A 22,958-nucleotide genomic window follows, 5' to 3' on the forward strand; every position below is an offset into this window, starting at 1 on the left:
CTGAGGGCCCTCGAGGAGAAACCACTTGCCCAACATGAGTCCAGGTCTTGTCTGACCCCAAAGCCCATGGGTTTAGGCTGGGCGGAAAGACAGCTTGGTGGGCTCAGGATCTGTCCCATCACGAGTTGGAACCTCAGCTCTGCCACTCGGCAACCGCGAGCCGTTAGTAAGTTGCTGAATCTCTGCGCGTGCCTCCGTTTCCTCACCTGGGATGTGGGCGTCCTCACACGGGAAGCCGCCTCTTCTAGTGCGCACTGAGGGAGCGAGCGCGCGCGCGCGTCTGTGGCTGGACTGAGCCCAGGGAGAGACCTGCGCAGGCGCAGGCGCGCCGGGGCGTGGAGGGGGGGGCGCAGCCTGGGTGACGCCCCCGCGCCTGAGAGGAGTCGCGGTCAACTCCCCTCCCCTCCCGTCACTTGTCTGCAACTTGAAGAAGTGGGTATTCCCCTTCCCACCCCAGGCACTGACGGAGCGGACCCCCGGGATTCCAGGACCCGAGCTCCAGGAGCTGGACTCGCAGCGGCCGCGGCAGAGCAAGCGGCGCCGGGAAGCTAGAAGGAGGCGCCCGCCGGAGGCCCAGCTGCCCGGAGCAACTCACATGGCCCCTGCATGGCCACCGCTGCTGCTGGCGCTAATGGCGCTGTCCTGGCCACCCCCAGGAACCGGTGAGTGACCCCCGCGCAGTCCGGCGGCCCCACTCTGGCTCCCAGCTCCGCATCCAGGCCGGGTACTCGGCCCCCTGGGTCCCCAAAGATGACGGCGCCACCCACCCCCCATCTCTGCCCCGGGGTTGGAAAGAACACGGGGCGAGGGCAGGACCCTCCTTGTAGCCATTCGGAGAGCGGTCGGAGTTGGGTTTAGAACTTCCTCGAAATTGGCAGCAACACGGGGTAGGAACAAGACCCTCCTCTGGGCCCCTCGGAAAGATGGAGTTGGGTGCGGACATTTCCCAAAAAGGCAAGAGAATCTCGGAAAATCAGCAGATGGTGACTCATGCGGGATTACCTTACCCAGGTTCCTGCTCAGCACACCCAGGCTATAACCCAGCAGCCTGCTGGCCGGCTGGGTCTGGACGGAGAGGGTAGTTGATGTTGGGGAGGCGGACAGTGGGTGACACTTGACACCATTACCCCTCTGACCCCCAATGTCTGACTCCAAGGGACTGGCCATTCATTCATTCTTTCATTCTTTTTTTGAGACAGTTTCACTCCATGACCCAGGCTGGAGTGCAGTGTCCTGATCTTGGCTCACTGCAGCCTCCTCCTCCTGGGTTCAAGCGATTCTCCTGCTTCAGCCTCCTGAGTAGCTCGGATTACAGACATGTGCCACCATGCCTGGCTAATATTTTTGTATTTTTAGTAGAGACAGGATTTCACCATGTTGGCCAGGCTGGTCTCAAACTCCTGATGAATATATATATTATATATTATTATTATATATTATAATATATATTATATATTATGTATTATATAACAATATAATATACAATATATTTCTTAAATATATATTAAATATATTATATATTTATGACATTTATATAATAAATAATATATATTTTACTATACACTTAATGAGGAAATATTTATTTTATTATTATATATTTTGTGTGTGTATATATATACGTATATATATAGTATGTGTGTGTGTGTGTATGTGTGTGTGTGTGAGAGATAGAGACAGGGTCTTGCTCTGTTGCCCAGGCTGGAGTGCACTGGCACAATCCGAGCTCACTGCAACCTGGACTTCCCAGGCTCAAGCTGTCCTCTCACTGTGGCTTCTGGAGTAGCTGGGATTATAGGTGCTCACCACCACACCTGACTAACTTTTTCGTATTTTTGGTAGAGATAAGGTTTCGCTATGCTGCCCAGGCTGATTGCAGCCAAACACGGTGGCTCATGCCTGTAATCCCAACACTTTGGGAGGCTGAGGTGGGAGGATCACTTGAGTTTAGGAATTCAAAACCAGCCTGGGCAACACAAGACCCCATCTCTACAAAAATAATTAACTAAATAAAAATTTAAAAATAGAAAAGAATACATAGGACTACGTTTATTAGCGTCAGTAAGCGCTGACACATGTTGAGGACATACTGTGTGCTAGGGCCCTTAGCAGAAAGATTTTTATATAGGACCTGGGGGGTTAGAGGTCAGTCTCTGACCACCCAAGTTCAAATCCTACCTCTGCCACTAAACCTCTGTATGACTTGGAGGAAGCTATACTCTGTGTCAGTTTCCCTGTCTATAAAATTATGTTAACAGTAGTGCTTGCCTCAGGGGGCTATTTGAGGATTAAATGCCAAGATATATGTGAAGCAGCCAGAATAGCCCCTGATCTGTGTCAGCACCCTGTGAGTGTGCACTGTTCTAAGTCTCATTTTACAAACTAGGAAAAATAATCAGACAGGTTAAGTAACTGGCCTGAAGCCTCACTATAATTACCTTCCTCTTGTGCCACAATCCCCCACATGCTTCCAGCCAGGACCTACCCGGAGTAATAATATAGCTTTTCATGGATTTGAAGACTCAGGATTTCTCCCCATTTTCTACATTGGGGATATTTTAACCCCTAATGGCAATTGTTCTATAAATGACGACAGTCATGGTATGTGAAAGCTATGACACCGGTGTGATGAAAAAGTTCTGGGCCAGGTGCGGTGGCTCACACCTGTAATCCCAGCACTTTGGAAGGCTGAAGCGGGAGCACTTGAGGTCAGGAGTTCAAGACCAGCCTGGCCAACATGGTGAAACCCCATTTCTGCTAAAAAAAAAAATTAAAAAATTAGCCGGGTGTGGTGGTGGGAGCCTGTCATCCAGCTACGCGGAAAGCTGAGGCAGGAGAACCGCTTGAGCCCCAGAGGCAGAGCTTGCAATGAGCAGAGATCGTGCCACTGCACTCCACCTGGGCGACAGAGCGAGACTCCGTCTCAAAAAAAGGAAAGAAAAAGTTCTGGAGCTGTATAATGGTAACGGTTGCACAACATCGTGAAATGTACATAGTGCCACTGAACTGTATGCTTTAAATGGCTTAAATGGTAAATTTAGTTTTTAACCAAATATTTACCACAATTTTTAAAATCAATGATGTTGAGATTGAGGGAAATACGATAATAATAAAAGAAATGTAGTAATAAATAGCCAAAGTGAAGGAGCACGGCCAAGTTGCAGACCATCCCGGACGCCCTTACCCTCCTCGCCTGCCTCGACCCCAACTAGTGCCCCAGCCCCCCCTCCCCCCATACCCCACCATCCACCAGGGCTCCAGGGCCCCGGCATGCAATCGCACGCTCAGGTGCCCGGGCTCCCGGAGCCCCTCACTATCTAGCCCAGGAACGCCCCGGGTCTGACACCTTCTCTTCGGTTCTCCGCAGGGGACGTCGTCGTGCAGGCGCCCACCCAGGTGCCCGGCTTCTTGGGCGACTCCGTGACGCTGCCCTGCTACCTACAGGTGCCCGGCATGGAGGTGACGCACGTGTCACAGCTGACTTGGTCGCGGCATGGTGAATCCGGCAGCATGGCCGTCTTCCACCAAACGCAGGGCCCCAACTATTCGGAGCCCAAACGGCTGGAATTCGTGGCCGCCAGACTGGGCACAGAGCTGCGGGATGCCTCATTGAGGATGTTCGGGTTGCGCGTGGAGGATGAAGGCAACTACACCTGCCTGTTCGTCACGTTCCCACAGGGCAGCAGGAGCGTGGATATCTGGCTCCGAGTGCTTGGTGAGCAGGGGTTTTGGGGAGGCTGAATGAAAGGCAGAGACTTGGTGGGAGGATCAGGGAAGTCAGCAAAGAGTGGGGAGGCCTGGGGGGTGAGGGATTCCCTCCACAGCAGATTCCCTGGGGACAAAAGGAGGGGCAGCGCATTGATGGGGGTGGGGTGGGGGGAGGCGCATGGGGGGAGGGAGGCGCAAGGGAGCAAAGATCTCCGGGAGTAAGGACCCCCAAGCCTAGCGTTAGAACGCCCTGAGGGAGAGGGAGGGGTATATTGGAAAGGGAGCTTGGAGGGAACCAGGAAGGGAGGAGGCCTGGGTGGCCTTGTCTGGGTCCCTCCTTTCCTCATCTGTAAAAGGGTTGGTGACAATAGCATCACCCTTGGAAAGCTGTCCTGAGTGTCCAGGTGCAGACTTAGAGCTTCACCACTGGCTCATGTGAGCCCCTTAGAGCTGTCAGTTACTGTCACTTTATTTAGTGAAAAAGGAGAAGGTTGAAACAGACAGACAGGAAAGCAAGGATCCTGATACCCAAAAGAGGAGGGGATCTACTTCCATTTTCATGAGCTCCATGAGGCCCTCCTCTTGGAACTTGAGCAAGAAGTGTCTGTGCCTCAGTTTCCTCATCTGTGGGATGGGGATCACCATGAGGATTCAAAAAAACTGACCCTGTTTTTTTTTTTTTTCTGAGCCAGAGTTTAGCTCTATCGCCCAGGCTGGAGTGCAGTGGTGTGGTCACAGTAGATCCTCACTGCAGCCTGGAACTCCTGTGCTAACAGATGCTCCTGCCTCCCTGTAGCTGGAATTACTGGAATGTGCCACCACACCGAACTTGTTTTTTGTTCTGTTTTGGTTTTTTTAAGCTTATGTGCCAAGAACTATTCCAGGCCTATGCATGAGAAATTCATGAACTGTCAAGGGCTTGAAACTGTGCCTGGCACACAACACCTGACCACAGGCAGCTCTTGTCGCTCCAGCAAGCCTGGGATTCCAGGTATCGTGGTTTAGGATGAGGGTAAAACAGAAACAGTGAGTCAAGTTAAGGAGAAATCTTCGGTAAATAATACAGGTAATGATGGGGAAGCAAGTTCCAGGTTTGGGAATCACCAGGATGATGATTAAGAGTTGGTCAAGGTGGTTTTGGAATCAGACAGACCTTATGGGAAAGCCTAGCTCTGCTGCTTACAGCTGTGTCACCGTGGGCAAGTCACTTCCCTTCTCAACTCCAGAGCTGAGGCTTCCTCTCCTCCACTGAGCCCCAGACTAGGATAACCCCCTTTGGGTTTCCCCTTCCCAGCCCTGCCCTCTCCGAGTCATCACTGCCTAGGAAAGTGTCTGTCTGCCCCCTTGGACTGTACCCATGAGGGCAGAACCAGGGCTATTTTGGTCACTGCTGGGCCCCAGCACTTTCCAGCAAACAGTATGTATGGAGCACTTACGTGCCATTCTGAGAGCTTCATCTGCGTATTCTCATTGCCTGTGATGCCATCATTATCCCCTGTCGACAGACAAGGAAACTGAGGCACAGACTTGCCCAAGACCACCCAGCTGCTTAGGGACACAGCTGGGGTTTAAACCATGCCATCCTGTATCCTTTTTTTTTCTTTTCCTCTTTTTGAGACAGAATCTCACTCTGTCGCCCAGGCTGGAGAGCAGTGACAATCTCGGCTCACTGCAACCTCCACCTCTCAAGTTCAAGCAATTCTCCGGCCTCAGCCTCCCAAGTAACTGGGATTACTGGTGTGTGCCACCACACCCTGGCTAATTTTTAGTAGAGACAGTTTCCCCATGTTGGCCAGGCTGGTCTCGAACTCCTGACCTCAAGTGATCCACCCACCTCAGCCTCCCCAAGTTCTGGGATTATAGGCATGAGCCACCCCCCCCAGCCACCATGACATCCGGTACCCTTAATGAATGCCTCCTTCTACCACAGAGGGGTTCATTGGATGACCTGTTGCTTTTGTTCCTCTTCCCAGCCAAGCCCCAAAACACAGCTGAGGTTCAGAAGGTCCAGCTCACTGGAAAGCCGGTGCCCGTGGCCCACTGCGTCTCCACAGGGGGTCGCCCGCCAGCCCACATCACGTGGCACTCAGACCTGGGCGGGATGCCCAATACCAGCCAGGCGCCAGGGTTCCTGTCTGGCACAGTCACTGTCACCAGCCTCTGGATTTTGGTGCCCTCAAGCCAGGTGGACGGCAAGAGTGTGACCTGCAAGGTGGAGCACGAGAGCTTTGAGAAGCCTCAGCTGCTGACTGTGAACCTCACCGTCTACTGTGAGTGTGCCCGAGTCAGCAACAGCAAGATCCCCTGCCGGGCTGCCCCCACCACTGTCTACACTGACTCCCCAAGGCACTGTAGGCATTGCTTCCTTCATCTGCACTGGCTCCCCTGACTCCTGTCTACACGACCATTGTCTGCACCAGCTCCCCTGGGCCATAAACACCGTCCCTATTGCCTACACCAGTTTACTCGGGCCATAGTCAATGCTGGTACCCAGATTGTCTGCCTTGGCTTCTCTAGCCACTGTCTGCACGGATACCCCACACTCTGTTGACTCCCTTGAGCACAGTCTACACTGCCCCCAAACTGCCTACACCTGCTTCCCCAGGCAACTATCCACAATGACCTTCCCCACATTGCTACACTGGTTCTCCTGGCCACGATCAGCACTGCCTGCCTTCTTGTCTACACCCACACCCTTGTCCCTTCCTTCCTTCCTTCCTTCCTTCCTTCCTTCCTTCCTTCCTTCCTTTTCTTTTTCTTTCTTTCTTTCTTCTTTCTTCTTTCTTCTTTCTTCTTTCTTCTTTCTTCTTTCTTTCTTTCTTTCTTCTTTCTTTCTTTCTTTCTTTCTTTTCTCTTTCTTTTGAAATAAAGTCTCCCTCTGTCACCCAGGCTGGAGTACAGTGGCACAGTCTCGGCTCACTGTAACCTCTGCCTCCCAAGTTGAGGTGGTTCTCCTACCTCAGCCCCCCAAATAGCTGGGATTACAGATGCATGCCACCACACCTGGCTAATTTTTGTATTTTTAGTAGACAGGGTTTCACCATGTTGGCCAGACTGTTCTCGAACTCCTGACCTCAGGTGATCTGCCTGCCTCGGCCTCCCAAAGTGTGCTGGAATTACAGGCATGAGCCACCGTGCCTGGCCTTTTTTTTTTTTTTTTCCCTTTGGACAGGTTCTCGCTCTGTCAACCAGGCTGGAGTGCAGGAGCATGATCATGGCTCCTATAGCCTCAACCTTCCAGGCTAAAGTGATTCTCCTCCCTCAGCCTCCCAAGTAACTGGGACTACGGGTGCAGCCACCATGCCCAGCTAATTTTACAATTTTTTTTTTTTTTTTTTGAGACGGAATCTCCCTCTGTCGCCCAGGCTGGAGTGCAGTGGCCGGATCTCAGCTCACTGCAAGCTCCGCCTCCCGGGTTCACGCCATTCTCCTGCCTCAGCCTCCCGAGTAGCTGAGACTACAGGCGCCCGCCATCTCGCCCGGCTAGTTTTTTTTTTTTTTTTTGTATTTTAGTAGAGACGAGGTTTCACCATGTTAGCCAGGATGGTCTCAATCTCCTGACCTTGTGATCCGCCCGTCTCGGCCTCCCAAAGTGCTGGGATTACAGGCTTGAGCCACCGCACCCGGCCTACAATTTTTTGTAGAGAGAGTTTTGCTGTGTTGCCCAGGCTGGTGTCAAACTCCTAGGTTCAAGTGATCCTCCCGCCTCACTCCCGAAGTGCTGAGATTATAGGCATGAGCCACTGCACCTGGCCTCTTGTCCATTTTCTACACCGCCTTACCATTGTCTACACTGGCTCTTCTGGGCCGCAGACAGCACTATCCCCATTGTCTACACCACCTATTTCGGCCATCAGCTGTGGGGTGTTTTCACTTTCTCCCATGGTGTCTACACTGGCTCCTATGACCACTGTCTACATGAACACCCCACTTTTTCTACACTGGTTCTCCTGGGCACTCTCTAAAGTGCCCCTTGACACTGTCTACACTAACTCCCTGGAGAACTATCTGCATTCACCTCCCACATTGTTATCGACCAGTTCCCCTAAGCCACGATCGACCGTCTCTGCCAGGTGCTGGGTGCATTGATCTTCCCACATTGTTTGTGCTGGCTCCCCTCAGCAGTGTCTGCAGAGTCCCCCAATGTAGTCTCCATGCTCCTCTGCCCAATGTTGTCTACACTGGCGCACTTACAGGCTATGGAGTCTCACCCCACATCACCACACTGGCCTCCTTGTGTTCTGTCTGCACCGCCCCCTGACAGCATCTGTCCTGGTTCTCCTGCACAGTGTTACCTCCACCAGCTCCCTCACGGCATCATCGACATTGACACCCACACATTTATCTCCACTGACAGCCCCAGGGACTCTCTAACTGGTGCTGTCTAACAGAAATAGCACGCAAGCTGCATATAAGATTTTAAATTCTCCAGCAGCCACCCCATTAAAAAAATTAAAAGAAAGAGGCCAGGCATGGTGGCTCACGCCAGCACTATGGGAGGCTGAGGCAGGTGGCTCACCTGAGGTCAGGCATTCAAGACCAGCCTGACCAATGTGGTAAAACTCTGTCTTTACTAAAAAATGCAAAAATTAGCCAGGCATGGTAACGGGTGTCTGTGATCCCAGCTACTGGCCAGGCTGAGGCAGGAGAATCACTTGAACCTGGGAGTCAGAGGTTGCAGTGAGCGAGATTGTGCCATTTTGCACTCTAGCCTGGGCAACAGAGCAAGACTCTGTCTCAAAAACAAAAAAAAGAAGAAAAAGAGATGAAATTTATTTGTTTATTTATTTATCTATTTATTTATTTGAGACGGGGTCTTACTCTGTCACCCAGACTGGAGTGCAGTGGCACAGCTCACTGTAGCCTCAACCTCCTAGGCTTAAGTCATCCTCCCACCTCAGCCTCAGTCTCCTGAGTTAGCTGGGACTACAGGCGTGTGACACCATGCCCAGCTAATTTTGTGTGTGTGTGTGTGATGGAGTCTTGCTCTGTCACCCATGCTAGAGTGCAGTGGCGGGATATCAGCTCACTGCAGCCTCCGCCTCTCAGGTTCAAGCGATTCTCCTGCCTCAGCCTCCCGAGTAGCGGGGATTACAGGCCCTGGCTACAGTGCCTGGCTAATTTTTGTATTTGTAGTAGAGACGGGGTTTCACCATGTTGGCCAGGCTGGTCTCAAACTCCTGACCTCATGATCCACATACCTTGGCCTCCCAAAGTGCTGGGATTACCGATGTGAGCCACCACACCTGGCCTTTTTAAATTTTTTGTAGAGACAGGATATCCCTATGTTGCCCAGGCTAGTTTCGAACTCCTGGGCTCAACTGATCCTCCTGCCTCAACCTCCCAAGGTACTGGGATTACAGACATGAGCCACTATGCCTGGCCAAAATTAATTTTAATAATTGCCTTTATTTACCCCAATATACCCAAAATATTATTTCAACTTGTAATTTTTTTTTTAATTATTCTTGAGATCTTTCCCATTTAGTTTGCCCTAGTAAAGCCGTTGAAATCTGCTGTGTATTTCAGCCTGGCTGTATTTCGAGTGCTCAGTAGTCACATGTGGCTAGTATGTGCCACATTGGACAGCTAGACTAAGCTCCCACATCGTCTACACTGGCTCATCCAAATACTGTCTACACACACACACACACACAGGGCCTGTCTTAATTTCACCAGCTCCCAGGGACACACTCTATATGTGGGGGTGATCTCACCCCCACCACAGCATTTCAACACTGGCCTGACAATATAGCATCTGCTGTAATATTCCAACACCCTGTCTACACTGAGCCCATCAGTAATATCCACACAAGCTCTTCCAGGCATCATGCATACTGTTCCTCCCATCGTTGTCTATACTGCCTACTCCCCTGCCAGGCAAGTGGTACACAGATTCCCTCAGGTACTGTCTATACTGGAGTCCCTCAACACTGTCACTGGGTCTGAGCGAGGAGGAGGAGATCTGCACTGACTCCTACCCCTCACCCCCCAAAAAACCCTGTCCCATTGGCCTGCCCCCTGAGGACGTTGAAATCACATCTGGGATGGCTGAGCAGCAGCCTAGAGCAGGGTTATCCAGGATTTTTTCCCGCAGGACTTGTCGGAGCCTTGAATACACTGCTGTGTATTATGAGTGGTCATTGCCTATGAGTGAGAAAAGGAGGAGGCCTTTTCCTGCAGGACACCCAAGACATGCCTGGTCCAGGCTACCCAGGAAAGCTAGTGGAGAAAAGCAGGTCCTCAGAAGCCCTCTCCATGTGCCCACTGACCAAAGACTCCCAGGCTTCTGCTCTCTGCGGCACCCCATCTCCCTAGACTCCTCATAGGCCTCTCCAGCTCCTGCTGTTTTCCAAATATCCCCAGGCCTTTTCCTGCAGTGATGTGAATCCCACCTAGCCCTTGGCTCCCCAAAGGCTCCCTGTCTCTGAACCTCTGTGTCCATTTCCTGCAGACCCCCCAGAGGTATCCTTCTCTGGCTATGATAACAACTGGTACCTCAGCCAGAATGAGGCCACCCTGACCTGCGACGCTCGCAGCAACCCGGAGCCCACAGGCTACAACTGGAGCACGTGAGTCCTGGGTCTCAGGGAGGAGGGGCTGGGGGTGTGGATTTGTGGGTCTGAGGGAGGAGGGGCTGGGGGCCTGGACTCCTGGGTCTGAGGGAGGAGAGGCTGGGGGCCTGGACTCTTGGTATAAGAGAGCAGGGGGATTCAGAAAAGAAAAAAAGAGGAGGGAAGAGATGCCCAGTGGGGGCATCTCTGTTTTGACATCTCTGTTTTCCAGTTGAGGCGTTTAGCAGGTGGTTTAATCCTAGCTGGTGGATGCACCTGCTCTTTGGGGTGTGCCTGCTCTGTGCCCGGTACTTCCCCCGAATCCCACGTGACCCCATGCTGTGCAGAGTCAGCAGCTGTTGCCATGCCCAGGTTAAAGACCAGCCACGAGAGGGCAGAAGCGGCCCTTGAATCAGCGCCTGGCTCCAAAGCTGGTCCTCCGCCTCTTGGCCAAGCTTGTCTAACCTGCAGGCTGCAAACTTTGTAAACTTTCTTAAAACATTATGAGATTTTTTTTTTTCAAATTTTTTTTAGCTCATCAGCTATCGTTAGTGTTAGTGTATTTTATGTATGGCCCAAGACAGTTCTTCTTCTTCCAGTGTGACCCAGGGAAGCCAAAAGATTGGACGCCCCCACTCTAAACTGTAACCACCTCACCATCACCTTGTGTAACCTACTTGGTTATCTCTGGACAGAGCAAGTACTATCCCCATTGTGTAGATGAGAAAGTTGAGGCTCACAGCAATAAGATTTCCCCAGATTCATACTGAAGCTGGGGTCAAGAGCAGGGTAAGAAAAAAGCAAAGGGATAATACATAATTTTATAATACATAATTTTACTGAACCGCCTTTTTTCTTTTTTTAAAGAAGGGGCTCTGTTGCCCAAGCTGGAGTGCAGCGGTGTGATCATAGCTTACTGCAGCCTGGACCTCCCTGGGCTCAGGTGATCCTCCTGCCTCAGCCTCCTGAGTAGTTGGGACTACAGGCACACACTACCACACTCAGCTAATTTCGTTGTATTTTTTTGCAGAGACAGGGTTTCGCCACATTGCCCAGGCTGGTCTCCAACTCCTGGGCTCAAGCAATCAACCCACCTCAGCCTCCCAAAGTGCTGGGATTGCAGGTGTGAGCCACCTCGCCCAGCCTTACGTCTTTTTCCTTATTACAAAACTAACTTGTATCCACTGTAGAAATATCAACCAAATTAGTTATGAGCAAAAACAAGAAAGTAGCACCTATAGTGAAGTGTACCCAGCCACCTCCAGAAATACCCAGTGACCCCTTATTATGCATCCTTCTGTCTTCTTTCTCTCTGTTTCTAAACAAAGACTGGAATTATGCTATACATATAATTTTGAAACTTTTCCTGTATCTTGTGAATACCTTTCCTTGTCAAAGCACATAGATCCACACATAGATCCATTTTCCCCGACGTTGTATTAGGAAGACTGTCAAACATACAGAAAATCATAGGAATTTTCCAGTGAGCACTTAAGATTCCACCACGTGGATTCCCCCACTAACATTTTACTGTGCTTGCTTTATCATGTTTCTGTGATTCCTTTGGTCCCTCTATTCATCCATCAGTCATATTATGCACTTCAGAGCACTCCCAGCTCCCCTGGTTTTTTTTTGGCTTTTTTTTTGTTTTGTTTTTTTTGACACAGGGCCTCACTCTGTTGCTCAGGCTGGAATGCAGTGGCACAATCACAGCTCACTGCAGCCTTGAACTCCTGGGCTCAAGTGATCCTCCAGCTTCAGCCTCCCAGATAGCTGGGACTGCAGGCACACACCACCACGCCTGGCTAACCTGGCCCCTTTTTAAATGTTGCTGGGATTCCATCACTTTAAAAACAACAAAAAAATTTAAGAATAGAGACAGGATCTCACTATGTTGCCCAGGCTGGTCTTAAACTCCTGTACTCAAGCAGTCCTCTCGCCTGGGCCTCCCAAAGGGCAGGGAAGGGATTCCAACATATGAGGATGACATCAGTTATTTAACCAGTCCCCAGTAGAGGACACAGATGTCATTTTCCATTTTCAACTCTGCAAACGCCATGGTGGTGACCATCCCCAGTGATCACTTGTCAGCAGTTGTCAGTGGAAGGAATTGCTGGTCAAAGGTTTTCGATTGGTGTGATGGTGTCTTTACTGTCCTGCCTCAAAGTGCCACAATTCAGGCTCTTGAGCCGGATGGCTGCGTTTGCATCCCAGCTCTGCAGAGTGCCCAAAGCCCAATGCTTTCATCTCCTCCACCTCTGTCCATTAAACCAGTGTTCCTTAACTACTTACTGTAGTAAGTAAGCCAGGTGCAATTAACTGACATACGCTGGTCAATAAAACAGACCAAATTTCCTCCCCATATGGAGCTTCCATTCTAATGGTGAAAGAAACAAGAAGCAAGATAAAGTCATAAAGTGTGTAGTGTGTGCACAATGGTGATAAATACCATGGAGAAGATAAAGCAGAGAAGGGAATGGGACTGGGTGTCGTGGCTCATGCCTGTAATCCCAGCACCTTGGGAGGCAGAGATGGGAGGATCACTTGAGGCTAGGAGTTCGAGACCAGCCTGGCCAACATGGCACAACCCCATCTCTACCAAAAAAGATACAAAAATTGGCCAGGTGTGGTAGCACGCACCTGTAGTCCCAGCTACTCAGGAGGCTGAGGTGGGGAGATTCTGTGCACCCAGGAGGTGGAGGTTGCAGTGAGCCAAGATGGCGCCACTGCACTCCAGCCTGGGTGACAGAGTGAGACCCTGTCGCAAAAAAAATAATTAAATGAGAGAGAGAAGGGAATGCGAAGGGTGATCGTCGCAGTTGAAATAGCGTGGCCAAGTGAGGTGTTACTAAGGTGACATCCCAGCAGAGGCCTGAAGGAGATGAGGGTGAGCTCTGCGGGTACCTGGGGGGAAAGCATTGGGGCAGAGGGAACAGCATGGGCAAACCCGTTTCTATCCATCAGTCCCTGCATAAGCAAACACACTGGACACCTAACTGGAGAGTTTGAGGACCAACAAGGAGGCCACTGTGGATGCAGAGGCGGGAGCAAAGCGGAAAGTAATGGAAAACGTGGGCAGAGGTAGCAGGGACCAGATCATGTGGGGCCTGTGACAGGAGAAGACCTCGGTTTAACTCTGAGCCAGGCTGAGCTGAGGGATGGGAACTGACTTAGGGTTCACAGGCGACCTCTGGTGGCCATGTGGGAAAAGATGAGGGGGCGAGGGCAGAAACAGAGCCCAGTGTGGAGGCGGCTGCTGGGGGCCCGGATGCACCGCACCAGAGCAGGGAGGTGGCCCTGGAAGCCCTGAGGAGCGGTGGGCTTCTGGATAGATCTTAAGGCGGGGCCGACAGGATTGGCTAATGGGTTGGGTGTGGGCGTGAGAGGAAGGGAAGAGTTGGGGGGCCTCCAGAGTTGCTCTCTGCTTATGCCATAGAGGGCGTGAGAGTTTCTGGCACGCAGTGAGTGCTCAATCACTGTCACTCTGGACCTGCAGCAGAGGCCACCTCCTCACCTTTCTGTCGCTCCCAGGACCATGGGTCCCCTGCCACCCTTCGCTGTGGCCCAGGGTGCCCAGCTCCTGATCCGTCCTGTGGGCAAACCAATCAACACAACTTTCATCTGCAACGTCACCAATGCCCTAGGAGCTCGCCAGGCAGAACTGACCGTCCAGGTCAAAGGTGAGGAACTCCCTGGGTCAGGAGAACAGGGACCAAAGGAAGAGGTCGAGGCAGGGTTCCCTCTCAGTGCTCTCTGGCTCCCATCCTTCTCCTAAGCCTTCTCACAAAAGGACCAGTGGGGCCAGTTGTACTCCCCTGTTAACTCCATACCTATACCACTGGTACCGTTGTTCAGCTGCCTGGATACACTCCCTCCACACACACTGGTTGGGATACATGTGGAATCCCTCTCTCTCAGGGACTCAGGCCTTTCCATATGTATTAGGCAGACCTCTATCAATTGCAATTGACAGAAACACAACTCAAAGTAGTCTAAGCAAACAAACAACACAGGACTTTATTGAAAATTCACCTTTAGTTTATGGTTAGACCGGGGGGCTCCAACCATGTAACCTAGGAACCTTTATTTTATACATCCCTTGTCTCTGCTTTTTGTTATACTGGCTTTATTCTCAGGCAGCCTTTGAAGCAAGATGGCTCTCAGCAGCAACAGGCTCACATCCTACCAGAATAGCAACAGCAGGAGGAAAAAACACACCACTTTCAATAGCTGTAGCCAAAGTTCCAAGGCTGGCTCTCATTGGACCAGCTTAGGCCACAGCCCACCTATGGGCCAAACATAGCAGCCAGGGAGAATGGAATGTTCTGATTGGCCAGGCCTGTGTCAAAGTCCCATTCTAGGAACCAGAGGGTGGGATCCAGTCCACCTAAATTAACTAGACTGAGGCAGGTGGAGTGGCGGCTCCCCAAGGAAATTCGAGATGCCATTTCAAGAATGAGAGATAAACCCCAAGAGTTTTCTTACCTAAATACCTGTTTCCTTCTCTTTCAGAGGGACCTCCCAGTGAGCCCTCAGGCATGTCCAGTAACGTCATCATCTTCCTGATTCTGGGAATCGTGATTCTTCTCACCCTCCTGGGGATCGGGCTTTATTTCTATCGGTCCAGATATTCCTGTGAGTTCCTTTGGCACCATCATCTGTCTCCCTCAAGTGAGCATCACCAGAGCTCCCATAATTGAGCACCTACTACGTGCTGGGCTCTGTGCTGAGTCCTTCCCATGTGCTTCTCACTGAATCATCAGCCCACTGCCATGAGGTTTCCCCCATTTGACCGATGAGGGTGCAGAGCCAGAGAGTTTCGTTCACTGGTTCATTGATTACATTTACAAATATTATTTACAGAGTGGGAGAAGAGGATATAGGGCCTTAAGGCCATGGTAGGGACTTTGGAATTTAATTCAGGTGATGTGGGAGTCCCTGCCAGATGGATAGAGGGTGAAATAATGCCTAACCCCTCAGCCTTATTCCATCTGCCTTGTTCAACTAGGAGAAGTTGGTAGGAACTGGCACCTCTGATCCTCAGCTCTAAAAGGGTCTGATGCTGTCATACCTCGAGATTTGCACAGGCCCTTCCCCTGCCTGGAGCACCCTCCCATGGCTCCTTCTGGAGAAGTGCACCAGCTAATTCTGTAATCAAAGGAGCGATACTTTGCTGAGCACCATCTACATGCCACTTTGTGTGTATAACCCCCTCAATTTTAATTTCTAATTTTTTAAGTTATTTATATATTTATTTATTTTTGAGACAGGCTCTCTCTCTGTCGCCCAGGCTGGAGTGCAGTGGCGTGATCTTGGCTCACTGTAGCCTCCACCTCCCAGGTTCAAGCGATTCTCGTGCCTCAGCCTCCCGAGTAGCTGGGATTACAGGCACGCACCACCGTGCCCAGCTAATTTTTGTATTTTTAGGAGAGACAGGGTTATGCCATGTTGGCCAGGCTGGTCTCGAACTCCTGGCCTCATGTGATCCACTCACCACAGCCTCCCAAAGCACTGGGATTACAGGCGTGAGCCACCACACCTGGCCTGTACAATCTCCTCAAGGATCACCCAGCAAAGTGGTTCTCCTGTGAGCCCCATTTTACAGAGGAGGAAATATTTGCTTGACAGATGAAGTTACCTGGTCAAACAGCTGGAAAGTGGTTGATGGGGAGAAGAAGCCAGATCTTTGACTACCAAGCTTTTCCCTCAACCACTAAACAAAGCTGCTCCATCACATCCCGGACAGATGCTGCCTCTTCCAGGAAGCCCTCCCTGACCCCCAAGCATGGGCCAAGCATCCACTAGGCTCTCCCACCCCAGCCTTGCCCATTCTGGGTCATCACTGTGGGGGACTTGTCTGTCTTCCCCAGTGGACTGTGAGCCCCAAGAGAGCAGACCTGAGGCTGTCACTGTCATGACTATGTCCCCAGGATCACCTACCACTGGGCTGGGCATAAAAGAGGCACTCGAGGAAGTGTTTGCTGCGTGATTCAATGTGTCAACTCCAGAGCCAGACTGCCTGTATCTGGGCCCTCGAGCTACTGCTTGATTAGTGATGTCACTGTAGGCAAATAGCTTAATCTGTATGACTCATTTTCGTCATCTGTAAAATGGGGTGATGGTACCTAATAATACAGTAAAACACTTAACACAGCAGGTGCCACATTGTAAGCCACATACTGGGTATGTATTCACTATGATTGTTATTGCTATTATTACTATTATTGTCATTATTAACATAAACTGCACAAGAGCAGGCTTTTTTTTTTTTTTTTTCTTTTTGAGACAAGATCTCACTCTGTTGCCTGGACTGGAGTAGTGCAGTTGTGTGATCTTGGCTCACTGCAGCCTCAACCTCCCAGGCTCAGGTAATTCTAGCCTCTCGAGTAGCTGGGATTACAGGCATGTGCTCCCATGCCTGGCTAATTTTTTTATTTTTTTAGTAGAGATGGAGTTTTGCTGTGTTGCCCAAGCTGGTCTCAAACTCCTAGACTCCAGCAATCTGCCCACCTCAGCCTCCCAGAGTGCTGGAATTACAGGCGTGAGCCACCACGCCTGGCCAAGAACAGACATTTTTATCTCTTTTGTTCATAGCTGTGTTCTCAGCACAAAATAGACATTTACCATTTGCTGAATAATAACTACTATTTGCTAAATAAACCCCTGTTGAATAGTCCAGGAAACTGAAACACAGAGAGGTTAAGTTACTTGTCCAAGTTCACACAGCTCCTAAAGGACACAGATGGAATTTGAACCCGTCCATCTGGTTCTAGAGCCCAGGCTCGATATTGATGGATATTTAATAACCAAGGGAATAACTGGATGACCAGATCCTTACAGAGCACCCCCACCATCCCTGTCTCACACGTGTCTACCATTAAGGGAAATGGCGCCCCCGTGTAATAGCAGAGGCAGAACTGGACATTTTCAGGGCCCTGACACCCAGGCATGTCTTCTTCCCATGCTTCCCAGCACTATGCCTTCCTGATGACTTCCCCTCCTATTTCCCCAGGTAAGGAGTATGCCAGCGCCTCGGCTAATGGGGTAAGTGCAGTGTTGGAGCTAAGGAGGGTGTGGGGTCTGCACAGACTACAGACCAGACGTCTCCAGATGCCCGCAGGAGCCTGGGTCTTTCCTCCTGGTGCCCCAAGCAGCATTTCCCAACCCTTCCTGCTGGGCAGAATCCGCTGTAGAGTTTGCTAAGAACGCAAGCCCCAGACAGTCTGGTCAGTGATAGGGCCAGGGAATCTGCATTTTAATATCCACCCTTCCTCGACCCCGCCTCAGTTCCACCCGTGGCCACACCTTGAGAAGCACTGCCCTGGCTTCCAGGGAGAGGGGAGGGGATGGGCCTGCTGTTCTTTGCACATTGGGCTTCGGTGAGAAGGTGTTTGATTTTGTTCAAAAGAGCCCTGAGGCTAAACTGTGAAAACCCTCTTCTAGTATATCTCCTATTCAGATGTGAGCAGAGAGGCCAGCTTTTGCCAGGATCCACAGACAGAAGGAACAAGGTGACACCGTCGGGACTGAGCAGGGAGAGAGACTGGAGCTGGCAAGGACATGGGCCTCCAGAGTTGGACCCCGCCCCAATGGATGAAGACCCCCTCCAAAGAGACGAGCCTGTCTCCCTGTGCCAGACCTCAAAACGAGGGGGGCAGGTGCAAGTTCAGAGGTCTCCAAGACCACCCTCCGTTCATTTGCTAGAAGGACTCACTAGGCTCAGGAAAGCTGTTAGGCTCATAGTTACAGTTTGTTACAGTAAAAAGATAGGGATTAAGATCAGCACAGGGAGAAGGTGCACAGCCCACGTTCCAGGAGAGATGAGGCGCCGGCTTCCAGCTGCCCTCTCCCAGTGGAGTCATAGAGGCAGCACCTGATTCTCACAGCAACGACCCGTGACGACATGCAAGTACTGCCAACCAGAGCAGCTCACTCGAGATCTTCGTGTCCAGAGTTGTTTGTTTGTCCTGAGACAGGGTCTGGCTCTGTTGGCAGACTGGAGTACAGCTCATTGCAGCCTTGACTTCTCAACTCCAAGTCATCCTCCCACCTCAGCCTCCTGAGCAGCTACAACTACAGGTATGTGCCACCATGTCTGGCTAATCTTTTTATTATTTGTAGAGATGAGGTCTCTCCCTGTGTTGCCCAGGCTGGTCTTGAACTCTTGACTTCAAGTAATACTTCTGCCTTGGCCTCCCAAAGTGCTGAATTAAGCAGCTCACCACCCACATGACTGACCTCATACGTCAAGCCAATACCATGTGGCCCAAGTCCCCTACCATAAATCACATCATTTATGATGTGGCCCAGAGTGGCCCAAGACTCTCAGATCAGCTACCAGCAGGATATTCCAAGGGCTTGGAGATGAATGCCCAGGAGCTGAGGATAAAGGGCCTGATCTTTCTTTGGGCAAGGTTAAGCCTCTGCTGCATAGCAGACCACACAGAAGGGTGTGGGCCACCAGAGAATTTTGGTAAAAATTTGGCCTCTGGCCTTGAGCTTCCAATTCTCTGTATCCATCAGATCTCTGTGGTTACAAGAAATAGCCACTGACCCTGGTCACCAGAGGCTGCAACTCAGGCCGCAAGCAGCTGCCTGGGGCATGTCCAAGGAGCAGAGACAACTACTGGACATGAACTTGAAGGAGGTAGTCAGCTGCAGCCACTTTCAGCCAGCATCTGCAGCCAGCGAGCTGGGACTGGCAGGAAATAACCCCACAAAAGAAGCAAATGCTATTTCCAGCTCAAGGGGGAGGGGATGCAGGGGGAGGCGGCACTGCAGTTGCTCAGGACACGCTCCTACAGGACCAAGATGGATGCGACCCAAGACCCAGGAGGCCGAGCTGCTCAGATGCAACTGACAAGTTTACTTTAAAAAGGTCTATGATCTTGAGGGCAGACACCAGAATTCCTCTTATAAAGAAAACTGTTTGGGAAAATACCTTGAGGGAGAAAAGACCTTGGGCTAAGATGCTAAATGAGAATACAAAGCCTGAGCTGCTCCGCAAGAGAAAATAAGCGGGACGGAGGATTTGCTGTGGACAGAGATGGAAGAGTGGGGAACAGAGAAGCGTGGGGAAGAGATAGGAACCAGCAGGATGGCAGTGGCAAAGGGTTCAAGGGGTGATGAGGCCAGTGGGACCCCACAGAGTTGGGGAGACAAAGGAACATTGGTTGCTTTGGTGGCACATAAGCTCCTTGTCTTTCTCCAGCGCCTAGAATCTCATTAAAGCTTATTTATTTACCTCCAGTGGCTGTGTGCAATGGGGTCTCTTGTGGAAATTAAGGAGGAGACGGGTTTCATGTGTACCATTACCACATGGGATGGAACCAGAGGCATGGAAGCAAGATGCTAAATGAAGAAGGCTGTGAGGGCTGGGATTCCCAGACACCTTGGGAACAGCTTGTCTTTTTTTGGTTTTTTTTTTGTTTTTTAAGAGACAGTGTCTACTGTCACCCAGGCTGGAGTGCAGTGGCACGATCATAGCTCATTGTAGCCTCTAACTCTGGGGCTCAAGCAATCCTCCCACCTCAGCCTCCCAAGTAGCTGGGACCACAGGTGCCCCTCCCCATGCCAAGCTAATTTTTTTAAATTAGATAGTACAGAAACTTCCCAAAACTGGAAGTTATAAAAAGACCTGAGGGATCCATTCTAATTTGTGTTTAGAGTGTAATGGTCCAGCTCCATTCTTTTGCATGTGGATATCCAGTTTTACACAACACTATGAATGTAATGAATGCCACTGAATCATACACTCAAAAATAGCTAAAATGGCAAATTTTCTGTTATCTCATTTTAACCACAATTTTTGAAAATTAATTTTAAAACCATTGAATAGTACACTGTATTTATTTATTTATTTTAGAAATAGAGTCTCACTTTGAGGCCCAGGCTGGAGTGCAGTGGTCTGATCATGGCTCATTGCAGCCTCGACCTGCTGGGCTCATGCGATCCTTCCATCTCAGCCTCCCGAATAGCTGGGACTATAGGTGGGCGCCACCCCACCTGGCTAAATTTTTAAAAAATTTTTGTAGAGATGGGCATCTCACTATGTTGCCTAGGCTGGTCTGGAACTCCTGGGCTCAAGTGCTTCTCCTGCCTCGGCCTCCCAAAGTGCTGGGATTACAGATGTGAGCCACCGTGCCTGCCCTGGACCTTACTTTTGTTGCTCAGTTTCTGGTAAGTCAGAGTTGTTGTTCTTACAACCTTGGTTGTTCTACAGCCACCTCGTGTTCCATGGGAGGGATTTACAGGGCTCTTTTCACGAGGCCCCTACGGACAGGCGTTTGTATCATTTCCAGCCTTTTACTATTACAATGTTGTAGTGAATAACTTTAGACACTGTCATTTATTTATTTATTTATTTATTTATTTATTTATTTTAGAGACAGGATCTTGCCATCTTGCCCAGGCTGGTCTCAAACTCCTAGGCTCAAACAGTCCTCCCACCTCGGCCTCCTAAAATACTGGGATTTATAGGCATAAGCCCCCGTGCCTGGCCAATGCACACTGTCATTTAGCTCATGTCGACACCTGAGTGTAGGACACACTCCTGGAGGTGGAATTGCTGGGCCAAAGAGTTTGTTTCTTGTCATTGTGATAGATATGACAAATGAACCCTCACAGAAGTTGTGCTGAGTTCTGTTCCTACCAGCGACGTAGGTGATGATCTCTTTCTGGAGGGAGGGGGCATCCTTGGAGTCCACAGAGCCAGGAATGGAGAGTGGGCCCAGAATTTTGGTATAGGTGTTGTATAAACTTATAGTAAGGTTAAGAAAACCACAACTATCCATATCAGAGTCTTGGTTGGGGGAGGGGTATAATGGAGATCCATAAAGGGGCTAAAACACTGGACACCCTCCCTCCACATTGCTCCCGCATGGGAGTCGGGAATCTTTTCAGGTCGATATGATCTCACCTTGAGGAGCTGTGAGGTCCCAGAAGCCTCTGGGTTACTGATTGCTTGTGGTGAAAATGCCTATGCTACTGAAATCTAACTTTTTAAAAAACGTTATGGGCTGGGCGCAGTGGCTCACGCCTGTAATGGGAGGCTGCAGCGGGTGGATCACTTGAGGTAAGGAGTTCAAGACTAGCCCATAGTGAAACCCTGTCTCTACAAAAAAAATTAGCCAGACCTGGTCATGCATGCTTGTAATCCCAGCTACTCAAGAGGCTGAGGTGCGAGAATCCCTTGAACCTGGGAGGTGGAGGCTGCAGTAAGCCATGGTCGAGTCACTGCACTCTAGCCTGGGTGACAAGAGTGAGACTCTGTCTCCAAAAAAAAAAAAAAGAGCTGGATTGTCTGGTGCTACTCCGGGCACGGCATGCCGGGCCAAGTTCTGCTGCTTTGCTGTTTGTTCTGCTTTCCTACACATATTGGCATCACCCTCTGGTGCCAAGAGGGCTGCTGCATTCCGGGCATCACATCCAGACTCAGACCCAAAGAAGCTGCCCATCCCTACCTGGGTGAGCCTTTGTAGGAATGAGAAACCTCACCCAGCAGCAGAAACCTCACCCAGCAGCGTCTTTTCTGGTCTCATTCAAGTGCTGCCCACCGCTTAACCAATCCCTGGCCAAAAGAATAGGACCGCCTGGATGGCTGGACCAGTCAGGACCTGCCCTCTGGGGCTGGGGAGAGGCCCGGATGAAGGCTGCAGGACAGGATGGAAGTCTAGACCTCTATTACCAGCAGTGACTACTTCTGTCTGGGTGGTTGGAACATGTTTGAATTGTATTCTCTTTTAAGTACTGCCTAAAAGTTCTGCATTAAACCTTGACTCTTCTTTTAATTATACAAAAGGAATCGAAGTCCTTGTTTGAAAGGGAGAAGGGCGGGGGGGAGGGAGAGAGAAAGGGAGGGAGGCAGGGAAGTAGACAGAGGGGGAGTAGAATCCAGCCACCGGAAAATCCAGAATAGCTGGCTGTGCTTAATCCATGCCTGAAAATAACTGCTGGGTTTGCAGCAACCTCTCTCCAGGAGACAGACCAAGGAAACTACAAAACTGCAGGAAGGATTGAATGGCCGGGCACGGTGGCTCATGCCTGTTACCCCAACACTTTGGGAGGCCGAGGTGGGTGGATCACCTGAGGTCAGGAGTTCCAGACCAGCCTGGCCAGCATTGTGAAACCTCGTCTCTACTAGAAATACAAAAATAAGCCGGGCATGGTGGTGTGCGCCTATAGTCCCAGCTACTAGGGAGGCTGAGGCAGGAGAATCGCTTGAACCCAGGAGGTGGAGGTTGCAGTGAGCTGAGATCGTGCCACTGCACTCCAGCCTGGGGGAGAGAGCGAGAATTTGTCTCAAAAAAAAAAAAAGGATTGAAGGTGGATGCTGAGGGTACTCTGACCCCATGAACCCAGCATGAAATCTTCCTGGCATTAAGGAACATTGAGGCTGTGGAGGATTGGAAATCCCTCCAGGGAAAACACACTTCTCTTCAGCAGGGTCACGAGGGGTGGGGGCAATGTGGGAGATGGGCAAGTCCAAAGACAAGGTCAACAACAATAATAATAACAATGACAGGCATTTGTTGCTTATTTGCCGGGCCTCTTGCATCCAGTTCTCCCAACATCCCTGTGAGGTGGTGATGCTTATCCCCATTGTCCAGCAGAGGAAACTGAGGCCCAGAGAGGTGAAGTCATTTGCCACAAAATCCCCCAGCCAAATGGTAGTAGAACCAGGTTTTCAGCCAGACTCAC

The 22,958-nt window shown here is 50.6% G+C and overlaps 1 protein-coding gene across 2 annotated transcripts; it reads left to right on the forward strand.

Annotated features, from left to right (window-relative positions):
* Positions 1–349: 349 nt before the first annotated feature.
* LOC117085067 (poliovirus receptor homolog) lies at positions 350–19,508 on the forward strand. Of its 2 annotated transcripts, none has more exons than XM_033213556.1 (8): positions 350–662; positions 3,365–3,712; positions 5,679–5,975; positions 10,160–10,277; positions 13,791–13,939; positions 14,772–14,930; positions 17,272–17,303; positions 17,703–19,508. In XM_033213556.1, exons 1-8 carry the CDS (start codon positions 596–598, stop codon positions 17,772–17,774), a joined length of 1,242 nt encoding a protein of 413 aa, XP_033069447.1. In that variant the 5' UTR covers positions 350–595; the 3' UTR covers positions 17,775–19,508. The 2 variants fall into 2 exon arrangements, with proteins under 2 accessions (XP_033069447.1, XP_033069456.1); XM_033213565.1 differs by having other exon boundaries at positions 14,772–14,894.
* Positions 19,509–22,958: the final 3,450 nt, after the last annotated feature.

This window comes from Trachypithecus francoisi, unplaced genomic scaffold (genome assembly GCF_009764315.1).
Source record: "Trachypithecus francoisi isolate TF-2019V2 unplaced genomic scaffold, Tfra_2.0 Contig00523, whole genome shotgun sequence".
Taxonomy (NCBI): Eukaryota; Metazoa; Chordata; class Mammalia; order Primates; family Cercopithecidae; genus Trachypithecus; species Trachypithecus francoisi.